Source organism: Ranitomeya variabilis, chromosome 1 (assembly GCF_051348905.1).
Source record: "Ranitomeya variabilis isolate aRanVar5 chromosome 1, aRanVar5.hap1, whole genome shotgun sequence".
Lineage (NCBI taxonomy): Eukaryota > Metazoa > Chordata > Amphibia > Anura > Dendrobatidae > Ranitomeya > Ranitomeya variabilis.
Window position 1 is genome coordinate 724388157 of NC_135232.1, and position 14491 is coordinate 724402647.

The 14491-nt window shown below is 45.4% G+C and overlaps 1 protein-coding gene across 4 annotated transcripts in view; it reads left to right on the forward strand.

Moving 5' to 3' along the window:
• The window catches only part of SLC24A4 (solute carrier family 24 member 4), a 98527-nt gene that overhangs the window by 37724 nt on the left and 46312 nt on the right, over positions 1-14491 (forward strand). For all 4 annotated transcript variants that reach the window (XM_077268001.1, XM_077267992.1, XM_077267985.1 and 1 more), the window contains exon 3: positions 10790-10866. In XM_077268001.1, coding sequence (XP_077124116.1) covers positions 10790-10866 — 77 coding nt within the window. The remainder of the gene's footprint in view (positions 1-10789; positions 10867-14491) is intronic.

The following is a 14491-nucleotide window of genomic DNA, read 5'->3' on the forward strand; positions in this document are numbered from 1 at the left end:
TAATTTGTCCATTTTGTTGGCGAGGCTTCTGGCATTAGTATACATACATTTTATGTATCTCTCTGCACCTCTATTCTTTCTTAAATTATTAATTGATCTAACCCCACCCCCCATGCCACCGCCACCCCCAACTTCCTTATTTGTGCCCAGGTCTATATCTGCACTATCTTCCCCTCTTATAAATTGAATACCCTCCCCCCCAAACCCTAGTTTAAACACTTTGTCATTTATGCCAATGTGCACCATGACCGCTGGGTCCTCACCAGCCCCTCCCAGTAATCTGTCCACCCGATCAGCGATGTGTCAGACTCGAGCGCCAGGTAGGCAGCACACCATTCGACGATCCCTGTCTTTGTGACAGATTGCCCTATCTGTTCCCCTAATAATTGAGTCCCCCACTACCAGCACCTGTCTGGCCTGCCCTGCTCTCCTATTTCCCTCCTTACTGGAGCAGTCACTCCTCTGGCTTTCAGAGGACATGCCTGGCTGCAGCAGTGCTACCCCTGTACTGGCACCCCCCTCATCTGCCAACTTAGCAAACTTATTGGGGTGTGCCAGATCAGGACTAGCCTCCCTGGCACTCTTCCCTCTACCCCTCTTTCTGAATGTCACCCAGCTTGCTGCTTCACTGTCCTGCAGCTCCATCCTACCATCCCCCCCTCATCTATCCCATTGAACGTCTGCTCAGTGAGCAGAAGACTCCTCTCCATATTGTCAATGGATCTCAGTGTTGCCAGCTGCACATTTAGATCCAGAATCTGGGCTTCCAAATGCTCAACGTGCTCACATCTCGCACAGCAGTATGCACCCTCGACCGGCTGATCAAGGATTGCATACATGTGGCAAGATGTGCACTGGATGGCATTAACAATAGTGGAGCACATTTCCTAATGGGGATTGCACCACACAGAAGCGTTAAATAAAAATAAATACAAAGTATTAATAAAAAACAGACAGTAATTCCTCCCTTGGAAACTCCCTGAATCACAAGTCACACTTACCGCCGTTCACACTTACGCTCAGGTCACACTTACGCTCAGGTCACACTCGCTAAGGGTACTGTCACACTCTGCAACTTTCCAACGATCACGACCAGCGATACGACCTGGCCGTGACCGTTGGAAAGTCGTTGTGTGGTCGCTGGAGAGCTGTCACACAGACCGCTCTCCAGCGACCAACGATGCCGAGGTCCCGAGTAACCAGGGTAAACATCGGGTTACTAAGCGCAGGGCCGCGCATAGTAACCCGATGTTTACCGTGGTTACCAGCGTAAAAGTAAAAAAAAAACGTACATACTCACATTCCGGTGTCCTTCAGGTCCCTTGCCGTCTGCTTCCCGCTCTGACTGAGTGCCGCCGTAAAGTGAAAGCAGATCACAGCGGTGACGTCACCGCTGTGCTCTGCTCCGGCCGGCAGTCAGTCAGAGCGGGAAGCAGACGGCAAGGGACCTGAAGGACACCGGAATGTAAGTATGTACGGTTTTTTTTTTTTACTTTTACGCTGGTAACCACGGTAAACATCGGGTTACTAAGCGTGGCCCTGCGCTTAGTAACCCGATGTTTACCCTGGTTACAAGCGAACGCATCGCTGGATCGCTGTCACACACAACGATCCAGCGATGACAGCGGGAGATCCAGCGACGAAAGAAAGTTTCAAACGATCTGCTACGACGTACGATTCTCCGCAGGGTCCCTGATCGCTGCTGTGTGTCAGACACAGCGATATCGTATGGATATCGCTGGAACGTCACGGATCGTACCGTCGTAGCGACCAAAGTGCCACTGTGTGACAGTACCCTAAGCTGAAGATTTAAAGAATTTTTTTTTTCTCTTTCCCCTCAGCAGCAATCCACCTTGCTGTTCAATGCACTTCCAAAAAAGTGTGTTAGATATGGAGATTAGACTTTGAGGCCTGGGGACAAGGATGATGGGAGTGATACATTTGTGAGATATACACAGAATATAGAAAAAGGAGCAGCTGAGGCTGATAAATCATAGGAGTGATAGTCCAGAATTCCTCCTTAAGGATTACAGGCAGGATTGTCTGGCCCCCTCACCATGAAGCGACGGCGACTGAATTCTGGGAATGATGAGAGCCATTGTGTTTGTGAAGAGTCTGCATTGGAGTTTGCCATCATTCTCTATTTGATGTCGCTTTCTACAGTAGACGATGAAAATGATGTCTAATAATAAATCCGAACGGCCCAAATATCCAAGGAAAAAAATAGGTGGATGGATATTGGGAGGATGAAGGGGGGCAGGTTCCTCCTGTACTTGCTGCAGCTGCCGGTCTGTGATGTCTCGTATGTTCCAGAATGAGGAGCTTTGATCATGAACCACATCCATCCCCCTAATTACTGCTCTCCCTCAGCACCGCTCTTCCTTGGAGACTTGCTGCTGCTAGGCTGCCCCTTTAATTACTTTTTTGTGTTTACATTTCATTGTAGTATTTTTTAAATATTGATACAGTGTAGCACCCTGCGGAACTAATAATAAATGTCATCCAAATGAATGAGGCAGGTGCAGGGAACAGAGCAATGACAGAATCTTAGGTGGGACATCTTAGATTTTATCTGAAACATCAAAGCAACCTGTGGTGAACGTAACCCCGGAGAAACATCCAATAATCCTGTACAATTACAGCAAAACGTCTTTAATCCAGCATCAATGGGACTTCATAGGCAGAAGATTTAGACATTCTTGATTATAAGGCAGTCGGTGAAAAGTAAATAAAATATCACCACAAAATCTATTGTTTTCTTTTCCTTAAAAAAAAGTTCCTTGTTGATTTCTTTAGAACAAAGAAACTGCAACTTTCTAATAGATTTTGTATTTTCCACTACTTTCCAGATCTCTCCTTGCTGTTATTGAATGGAAACATTCTCGTTGACATCTGTACAAACAACAAGACCCTGGACTCCACACTGATACATTGTACCAATCTCCGGAAACTGATTCCTGATGATGGTAGACTTAGTCCACGTGCACACGCTGCGGTTTACTCTGCGGATTTTTCCGGACTGATTTTGGTGAATTACCACAGATTTACCGCAATTTTTTTGCGGATTTTGTGCGGATTTCACCTGCGGTTTTACACCTGCGGATTCCTATTATGGAGCAGGTATAAACCGCAGCGGAATCCGCACAAAGAATTGACATGCTGCGGAATAAACAACGCTGTGTTTCCACGCATTTTTTTCTGCAGCATGTGCACTGCGTATTTTGTTTTCCATAGGTTTACATGGTACTGTAAATTCAGGGAACTGCTGCAGATCCGCAGCGTCAAATCCGCTACGGATTCGCAGCAAAATCTGCAACGTCTGCACATACCCTTAGTTCATAGAGTATTGTCTGCTATTGTAATAACTCCTCAGCTTTGTGAAGTATGAGGTATCAGCAGGTTTGCAGACTCTGTCTATTCACTGACTCCAAGAGATATTAAAAGAAGAATTGAAATGCAATTTGTATTAGAAAGTTGCAGAACTTTTCATTTTCTGATGATTGAGTTTGATGTATTATATACACCAAGTTATATACAGGCAGGAGTGGAAAAATGCTGCAGAGCATGATGCTGTCATACAAAGAAGTGTTAATTTTTTTTTAAGCAATTCACTTTGCATTTTGTTAATTAACAAAAAAGAAATCCCATCAGTATCTGGTGACCGCCAGTTGCCTCCATCATCCGTATCTGGTGACCTCCAGTCAGCTCCATCATCCATATCTGGTGACTGCCAGTCGCCTCCAACATCCATATCTGGTGACTGCCAGTCGCCTCCATCATCCGTATCTGGTGACCTCCAGTCATCTCCATCATCCATATCTGGTGACCGCCAGTCCTCTCCGTCATCCATATCTGGTGACCGCCAGTCGCCTCCATCATCCATATCTGGTGACCGCCAGTCGCCTCCATCATCCGTATCTGGTGACCTCCAGTCATCTCCATCATCCATATCTGGTGACTGCTAGTCGCCTCCATCATCCATATCTGGTGACCTCCAGTAGTCTCCATCATCCGTATCTGGTGACTGCCAGTCGCCTCCATCATCCATATCTGGTGACTGCCAGTCGCCTCCATCATCCGTATCTGGTGACCGCCAGTCGTCTCCGTCATCCATATCTGGTGACCGCCAGTCGTCTCCATCATCCATATCTGGTGACCGCCAGTAGTCTCCATCATCCGTATCTGGTGACCGCCAGTCGTCTCCATCATCGATATCTGGTGACCGCCAGTTGCCTCCATCATCTGTATCTGGTGACCGCCAGTCGTCTCCATCATCCGTATCTGGTGACTGCCAGTTGTCCCCATCATCCGTATCTGGTGACCTCCCGTCGCCTCCATCATCAGTATCTGGTGACTGCCCGACACCTCCATCATCAGTATCTGGTGACCGCCCGTCACCTCCATCATCAGTATCTGGTGACCGCCCTTCACCTCCATCATCAGTATCTGGTGACCACCCTTCACCTCCATCATCAGTATCTGGTGACCGCCCGTCGCCTCCATCACTTCTTCTAGAAACACTTACACTTCTTCTAGACACAGGCATCCTGTCATCATTTTTGAAGCAGAAGACACTTCAGGAAAATGTCAGCAGTGTTATTCTTGAAGTGTCCCTCTTTGACGTCTCTTGGGTTATTTTTGTGGCAAAGCTTTGTCTCTTTATTTCTTGTGAAAGAAAGTGGTGGCTTGAAAGAGGTTTTTTTTTCAGTGCTTTTAGAGGCCGGTTGCAGGTAAAATGCACCTGAAAATGACGTTATGCGCACACATCCTTTGCTGATTTTGAACAAACTCTGCAGGGAATTTCCTGCAAATATCGTGGAGACCTGACCCCAGATCTTCTGTGTATGAGGCTTGTGCGGGTCCTTCTGTCTCTTCATGTGATCCCAGACAGACGGGATGATGTGAGATGAGGGCTCTGTGGGGCCGGATCATCACCCTCAGTACTCCTACATTGGCTGCATATTAAGGGTCATTGTTTGGCTGCTGAATAAATTTGGAGCCAGACGCCTCCTGAGGAGTAGGAAGTATCTGCCTGGATTTCTCAGCATTGGGGAGATCATTAATCAGGACTAAATCTCCCAACTTCGTTTGCTCAAAGGTCACCTCAAACCTGCAGGACCATCCACCGTGCCTCACTACTCCTGCAGACCCTCATTATTGTGCGGCTCTCCAGCCTCTGGGGAACAAACTGCTTCTGTTACATCCAAATATTCTACATTATGACTCATCAGCATAGAGCTCCTGAAGCCATTTTCTGAACCCCATTTTGCTAGATTTACATGCATAGTTGAGCTGCCAGCTCTTGCTTCCATGTGGAAGGTCTTGTTTTTCCCCACAATTCTTCCATGAAGATGACTTTTAGCCAGACTTCTCTAAGCAGTAGATCAGTGTAGCTGGTCCCACTGATCACTGCCACCTCTGAGTTGATGGCACTGCTGGACATCTTTTGATTTCGATGAGAAGTAACATGAGAAGTGTCACATCTGCTGCACTAAGTTTCCTTGGCCGAGTTCCTTCAAAAATTGCACACAAGTGTACCTAAAAGAACTGATGCTGTTTTGAAGGCAATGGGCAGTCAACAGATACTGATAGGATTTAGATTTCTCTTTTTTTCATTCAACTTGTATTTTGTTAATTGATACGCCATGCCTCAGTTTGGGTATTTGATCCGGTGACCTCTTGCTTTATGGTCTGCTCTCCTGTCTGCTGAGCTACTGCCCTTTCTTCCCCGTCCTTCTGCTGATGGTTTCTATTGCCTTTATTTTTCCTTTCTGGGTTTGCTCCTCTTCAGGGGTTTCCCATTGTCCTGTTTTGGTTGTCGTGTCAAAGGGTTGGACCTTTATTCTCCCTTCACTACATTTCCTTGCTGGCTATACTTCTAAGGGGATTATATTGTCCTAAGCAGTTCCAACCCTTCAGTGAAGGGATTTTCCCTGCTAGGCAAAAATTGTTTGTGTTTCTGCTTTGTTTTTGTTGTCTTCCGTCTCTGCACCTTTCCTTTCTCCTCAGTTAGGTTGATGGGAGAGTATTCTTGTTCCCCTTTGTTCACGTGCTTTACATTTTCTCACCCTCGGTCCTTGTATCCCTCTGGACACTTTCCCTATCCTGGTTAGCTGTGCAAAGCGGCCTGCCCTCTGGTTCCTCAGGAGGTACGAGAAACCCTTCAATGGCCTTTTAGGGAGCCAGGTCCAAGAAGGTGTTTGTTAGTAATGTGGCTAGAGATTGTCTAGTCTGTACAGGGACCATTAGCACGCTTCTGTTCTAGGATTTATTATTCCCATTACCCGTGTATAAGTGAATTACGTGGATAACATGATAAAAATAAACAATGAATTTTTCTATGTTTGAAAGCTTTCTCTGCAGCAATTTTCTACACCTACGTAATAGTTTTGCATACTATTTTATATATTGCATGTATAGTAAATGTTTGTGAAGTGGAACTAAACACAAAAAGTCTGAAATTACTTGAAGACTTTAATTCCTGAGACCTCTATGAAATATGAAAGAGATTTCTGAGAAAGTTATTAGATCATAAACTGGGGGGAAAATGAGAAACTTGTAAATCTGCATGAATGATTTGTATCTTCAGTATCAACGTGGGATCAGTTCAGGATAAGTAATATTATGTATGACTGCAGCAGCTGAATAGTGATAGTGAGTGCAGCTCTGCAGTATATAATACATGATGTTACTCAGGATCAGTACAGGATCAGTAATGTATGTACACAGTGACTGCACCAGCAGAATAGTGAGTGCAGCTCTGGAGTATAATACAGGATGTAACTCAGGGTCAGTAATGTAATGTATGTACACAGTGACTGCACCAGCAGAATAGTGAGTGCAGCTCTGGAGTATAATACAGGAGATAACTCAGGATCAGTAATGTATGTACACAGTGACTGCACCAGCAGAATAGTGAGTGCAGCTCTGGGATATAATATAGGAGGTAACTCGGGATCAGTACAGGATTAGTAATGTAATGTATGTGCCCAGTGAGAGCAGCTCTGCAGTATATAATACAGGATGTAACTCAGGATCAGTACAGGATCAGTAATGTAATATATGTACAGAGTGACTGCACCAGCAGAATAGTGAGTGCAGCTCTGGAGTATAGTACAGGATGTAACTCAGGATCAGTAATGTAATATATGTACACAGTGACTGCACCAGCAGAATAGTGAGTGCAGCTCTGGGGTATAATTTAGGAGGTAACTCGGGATCAGTACAGGATTAGTAATGTATGTGCCCAGCAGGGCCGGACTGGGAATAAAATTCAGCCCTGGCATTTGAAGTTACGCAGGCCTACTTGTCACATGGTGACTGTATAATATCTTTGTACACTTGTAGGCAGGGCCGGTTTTAGGCAAAGTGGGGCCCTAGGTAAAGTTTAAAATGGGGCCCCAAATGCTAACATATTGCACATCACACAAAAGCATTTCTGTTGATTTACGTGCGCTGAGTGCAGGCCGCTAAATGAGTTTGATCGACAATACGGAAGTTGTTCAACGCTTGTTTCCCGGCCTCTTTCCACCGTCTAAGACAGAATGATGGGACAGAACGATCACTAACAGATCACCATACAGTATCATGTTATCAGCAGCACATCTACAGTTTACACCCGCGATGTGCTGCTGAGAACAATGATTTTTGTTCCAGCAAGAACAATCTGAATATGCAGCATTTTAAAATACACCCCATAGTCCTCCATATATTATAATGTGCCCCACAGTCCTCCATATAGTATAATACACTCTCCTCACCTCTCCTCGTGCCCCGCGTTACATAGTTATTAAAGTTGAAGGAAGACTTTAAGTCCATCTAGTTCAACTCATAGCCTAGCATGCCCTAACATGTTGCTTCCTGGTTCCTGCTTCTGTCTCAGCAGCTGCAGTCTGCCCGGGACACAGCAGGTGCGCGATGATATGACGTCATCGCGCACCCGCAGTGTCAGAGGCAGAGCGGGGAATGATGGGAGAGGGAGCGTCTGTAGATGCTCTCTCCTCCATCATTGCATTCAACTGTACCGGCGTCTATACGCCGGTATAGTTGAATGCGACGGCGGGGGCGGGGGGAGGCGGATCGAGCGGCCCACTACTGGCACCGGCCCTTCTGGCATTTGCCAGAAGTGCCCGATGGCCAGTCCGGCCCTGGTGCCCAGTGAGAGCAGCTCTGCAGTATATAATACAGGATGTAACTCCTGATCAGTACAGGATAAGTAATGTAATGTATGTACACAGTGACTGCACCAGCAGAATAGTGAGTGCAGCTCTGGAATATAATATAGGCGGTAACTCAAGATCAGTGCAAAATAATGAAGTAATAGTTGGTTGTAACCTTTAATTATAACGTTAGGGAATTTTATAAATTGCAATTCTGTGCTATATTTGCCTTATGAGAATCTTTCTCTGTGAGCACTGTACTGCTGTTTCACTTTAGTCTTCTATATTTTGGCTCAGGAGATGAGGCTTCCTGTTAGATCTGCTGCTTATTAGGAAACTTTTATACTCTAACATTGTCAGATAAAATCTAGGGCAGGTGCAGGAAATCAGAGAGTGTGAGCAGCGGCCATGTCTTGTGTGGCGTCCACGCTGTGCTGACAAATGACTTAGATGTAGAGAGCTGCATAGGGGGATCTGTGCCACTGTCACATCACTAAAGAGAAGAAATTCCATTATGCCATAGTGCCGTGTCTGCTGACACAAATGGGTTGTTACTTGTAGAAATTGACACATTAATGGGCAGACATAAAGACGAGTATTACGTAAGATGCAGCTCCCCCAATACCTGGGAACAAATCCAGAGGGAAAATAACAGAAACTGAATATTTGTTTCAATATATAATCGTCAATTAAACTGACAGTTGAAGTATAGGAGAATGATACTGACACTGGGGGTACAGGATAATGACGCTGACATTTGGGGTACAGGATAATGACGCTGACATTTGGGGTACAGAATAATGACGCTGACACTTGGGGTACAGGATAATGACGCTGACAGTTGGGGTACAGGATAATGACGCTGACATTTGGGGTACAGGATAATGACGCTGACACTTGGGGTACAGGATAATGACGCTGACATTTGGGGTACAGGATAATGACGCTGACATTTGGGGTACAGGATAATGACGCTGACACTTGGGGTACAGGATAATGACGCTGACACTTGGGGTACAGGATAATGACGCTGACACTTGGGGTACAGGATAATGACGCTGACACTTGGGGTACAGGATAATGACACTGACACTGGGGGTACAGGATAATGCTGCTGACACTTTGGGTACAGGATAATGTCGCTGACAGTTGGGGTACAGGATAATGTCGCTGACAGTTGGGGTACAGGATAATGCTGCTGACACTTGGGGTACAGGATAATGTCACTGACACTTGGGGTACAGGATAAGGATGCTGACACTTGTGGTACAGGATCATGAGGCTGACAGTTGGGGTACAGGATAATGACACTGACACTTGGGGTTTAGGATCATGACGCTGACAGTTGGGGTACAGGATAATGACGCTGACAGTTGGGGTACAGGATAATGACACTGACACTTGGGGTACAGGATAATGACACTGACATTTGGGGTACAGGATAATGACACTGACACTTGGGGTACAGGATAATGACACTGACACTTGGGGTACAGGATAATGACCCTGACACTTGGGGTACAGGATAATGACACTGACATTTGGGGTACAGGATAATGACACTGACACTTGGGGTACAGGATAATGACACTGACACTTGGGGTACAGGATAATGACACTGACACTTGGGGTACAGGATAATGACCCTGACACTTGGGGTACAGGATAATGACACTGACATTTGGGGTACAGGATAATGACACTGACACTTGGGGTACAGGATAATGACCCTGACACTTGGGGTACAGGATAATGACACTGACATTTGGGGTACAGGATAATGACACTGACACTTGGGGTACAGGATAATGACCTTGACACTTGGGGTACAGTATATTTGAGGCTATACATAATATATAAAGTCTGCAGGTTGTGTGGATTCGGGTAATGTTGGGATATTTCTTGTCCCTCAGGAGCTGCAATCTCTGTTGTTCCTGCTGTGATCTGTCATTCTGCAGCTGCCTCCTGTAGTAATGAGGCTCTGTCCCTCCAGCTTGTTACCTATCAGCAGCCTTTTAGATCTGACACGTATAATATGGCAATTCTTGGCTTGTCTCTGCCTCCTGCAGAGATGACTCCTGCACTATGTTCGCTGCACCTGCGGGAATGTGGAATGAAAAGTATTTATTCCAATTATCAATCAATACCTGATGGGGATTGTAGTGCTGCATTGTTCTGTGACTGTATCACATATGATTTGCTTAGATACATAGTTTGGCAGGCAGAATCATGCAAGCAACGCTTAGTTATCATCAGCTCAGTAAACTGTATCATACATGATGTATTATTCTTCAGAACTTCACTACTGTCTGTTATTGGATAGTTTGTCGACCTCCCAGTTTATATGAACTCCTGTAATGCAAGGGGCAGTTCATTCTCTTTCTAGTAGAAGACTTCTGGTGTAAAATTGACACTTACCAGAGGCAAAAGCAAGGGAATGCTGGACGATTTCAGCTCTGAAGGCTGAAAATAGTTAAACTTTCTTTTTCTTGTTGCACATTGTATCTTCTGTAAAAAGTTGTTGTTTTTTTGTGGTTGTTTTTTAACTTTCATCCTCTTTTACTTATTTTACTTTATTGTTATTATCCAGCAGATCAGTAATTTTATTTAATTTTTTTTTTGCTTTGCAGCAATTAACGAGTTTCCAGATGATCTTTTCACCATTAAAGAACGTCAGAAAGGAGCCGTCCTGCTGCACATCTTCTGCGTAAGTTTGTCTTCTTAGACATATAAAAGGGATAAATGTGTTTAGCATCCCCTTTCGTTGTAGCTCAGATTGTTCAGATGGAGCGGAAGAACTCCTGTGAAAGTAAGGTAATGTGGCATATACAGTGGGGAAAAATAGTATTTAGTCAGCCACCAATTGTGCAAGTTCTCCCACTTAAAAAGATGAGAGAGGCCTGTAATTGACATCATAGGTAGACCACAACTATGAGAGTCAAAATGAGAAAACAAATCCAGAAAATCACCTTGTCTGATTTGGCAAGATTTATTTTGCAAATTATGTTGGAAAATAAGTATTTGGTCATTAACAAAGTTTAATATTTTGTTATATATCCTTTGTTGGCAATGACAGAGGTCAAACGTTTTCTGTAACTCTTCACAAGGTTGGCACACACTGTTGGTGGTATGTTGGCCCATTCCTCCATGCAGATCTCCTCTAGAGCAGTGATGTTTTGGGCCTGTCGCTGGGCAACACGGACTTTCAACTCCCTCCAAAGGTATTCTATGGGGTTGAGATCTGGAGACTCGCTAGGCCACTTCAAGATCTTCATATGCCTCTTACGAAGCCACTCCTTCATTGCCCTGGTGGTGTGCTTGGGATCATTATCATGCTGAAAGACCTGTCCACGTTTCATCTTCAATGCTCTTGCTGATGGAAGGAGGTTTGCACTCAAAATCTCACGATACATGACCCCATTCATTCTTTCATGTACACGGATCAGTCGTCCTGGTCCCTTTGCAGAGAAACAGCCCCAAATCATGATGTTGCCACACCCATGCTTCACAGTAGGCATGGTGTTCTTTGGATGCAACTCAGCGTTCTGTCTCCTCCAAACACGACTAATTTTGTGTCTACCAAACAGTTTTACTTTGGTTTCATCAGATAATATGGCATTCTCTCAGTACTCTTCTGGATAATCCAAATGCTCTCTAGCAAACTTCAGATGGGCCCGGACATGTACTGGCTTAGGCAGGGGGACACGTCTGGCACTGCAGGATCTGAGTCCCTGGCCTCGTAGTGTGTTACTGATGGTAGCTTTTGTTACGGTGGTCCCAGCTCTATGCAGGTCATTCACTAGGTTCTCCCGTGTGGTTCTGGGATTTTTGCTCACTGTTCTTGTGATCATTTTGACCCCACGGGGTGAGATCTTGCGTGGAGCCCCAGATTGAGGGAGATTATCAGTGGTCTTGTATGTCTTCCATTTTCATATTATTGTTCCCACAGTTGATTTCATCACATCAAGCTGCTTGCCTATTGCAGATTCAGTCTTCCCAGCCTGGTGCAGGGTTACAGTTTTGTTTCTGGTGTCCTTCGACAGCTTTTTGGTCTTCACCATAGTGGAGTTTGGAGTCAGACTGTTTGAGGTTGTGGACAGGTGTCTTTTATACTGACAACAAGTTCAAACAGGTGCCATTACTACAGGTAATGAGTGGAGGACAGAGGAGCTTCTTAAGGAAGAAGTTACAGGTCTGTGAGAGCCAGAAATATTGCATGTTTTTAGGTGACCAAATACTTATTTTCCATCACAATTTGCAAAATAAATCTTGCCAAATCAGACAAGGTGATTTTCTGGATTCGTTTTCTCATATTGACTCTCATAGTTGAGGTCTACCTATGATGTCAATTACAGGACTCTCTCATCTTTTTAAGTGGGTGAACTTGCACAATTGGTGGCTGACTAAATACTTTTTTCCTCAATGTATTAGGAGGTCCTGGACGGGAAATAGGCCCAGGGTCTTTCACATATGTGAGTAGTGCACTCGACACTTGCACACACTGGTCCTTAGGCTTACACTATGAGTCTTATAATTTCACTTAAGGTACCGTCACACTAAGCGACGCTGCAGCGATACAGACAACGATGCCGATCGCTGCAGCGTCGCTGTTTGGTCGCTGGAGAGCTGTCACACAGACCGCTCTCCAGCGACCAACGATGCCGAGGTCCCTGGGTAACCAGGGTAAACATCGGGTTGCTAAGCGCAGGGCCGCACTTAGTAACCCGATGTTTACCCTGGTTACCAGTGTAAAATGTAAAAAAACAAACACTACATACTTACATTCACGTCCCCCGGCGTCCGCTTCCTGCACTGACTGTGAGTGCCGGCCCTAACAGCAGAGCGGTGACGTCACCGCTGTGCTTTCACTTACGGCCGGCAGTCAGTCAGTGCGGGAAGCGGACGGCAAGGGACGTGTGACAGACATCAGAAGGTGAGTATGTACTGTTTGTTTTTTTTACATTTTACACTGGTAACCAGGGTAAACATCGGGTTACTAAGCGCGGCCCTGCGCTTAGTAACCCGATATTTACCCTGGTTACCATTGTAAAACATCGCTGGTATCGTTGCTTTTGCTGTCAAACACAACGATACACGGCGATCTGACGACCAAATAAAGTTCTGAACTTTAATCAACGACCAGCGATATCACAGCAGGATCCTGATCGCTGCTGCGTGTCAAACACAACGATATCGCTATCCAGGGCGCTGCAACGTCACGGATCGCTAGCGATATCGTTTAGTGTGACGGTACCTTTAGTGTAAGGGGTCTTAATTCCCCCAGGAAGAGAAGTCTTGCCTTGCAGGAGATGAAGTCTCAGAAAGCGTAGGTAGTGTGACCATACAGGCACATTTAGGCTGTGTGCCCACGTTGCAGAAATGCTGCAGAAATGTCTGCAGCATTTCCGCAACTCCCTGCCACGGGTAATGCCTTTTTCCTGCAAAACCTAAGCATTTTGCAAGCATTTTTAGCTTGCAGAATGCTTGCGCTTTACAAGCGATTTGAAGCATCGCTTGGAAAAGTGATTGACAGGTTGGTCACACTTGTCAAGCATAGTGCTTGACAAGTGTGACCAACTTTTTTTTTACTATTGATGCTGCTTATGCAGCATCAATAGTAAAAGATAGAATGTTAAAAATAATAAAAAATAATAAAAAATATGGTTATTCTCACCTTCAGATGGCCCCCCCGATCTCCTCAGCAGCGCTCCTGGTACGTTCCGTTCCCAGGGTTGCTTTGCACGAAGGACTTTGGTGACGTCACGGTCTCGTGACCGCGACGTCATCCCAGGTGATTCGCGCAATGCATCCCTGGGAACGGAAGCCGACGTGTGCACCGCTGAGAGGCGGGAGGACTCCGGGGGCCATCAGAAGGTAAGTATATCCCTATTTTTTATTTTAATTCTTTTTTTTACAGGGATAGTGTACCCAGGACCTGGAGGAGAGTCTCCTCTCCTCCAGACCTGGGTACCATCCGCACATGAAGCACTCACTTTACGCATGGTGGGCATAGCCACAGGTGTAAAGTGAGGATTTCAATGCAATTCTATGGAGGCTGAATTGCCATGATTCCGCAGAAATAATGAACATGATGCGGATTTTACCGCTATGCGATTCCACAGCGGGAAAATCTGCAGCATGGGCACAGCAACTGCGGAATCCCATAAGATTGCATGGGAATTTGTTTTTTAAGCGTTTTTTAGCGTTTCCGCTGCAGCAAAAAACGTGGCAGAAATGCATAAAAAACGCAACGTGGGCACATAGCCTCAAGTTTGCACTAAATTCTTTTTTTCCCAGGCCTACTCTGCTTGCAATGACAGTAAAAGGGTAGA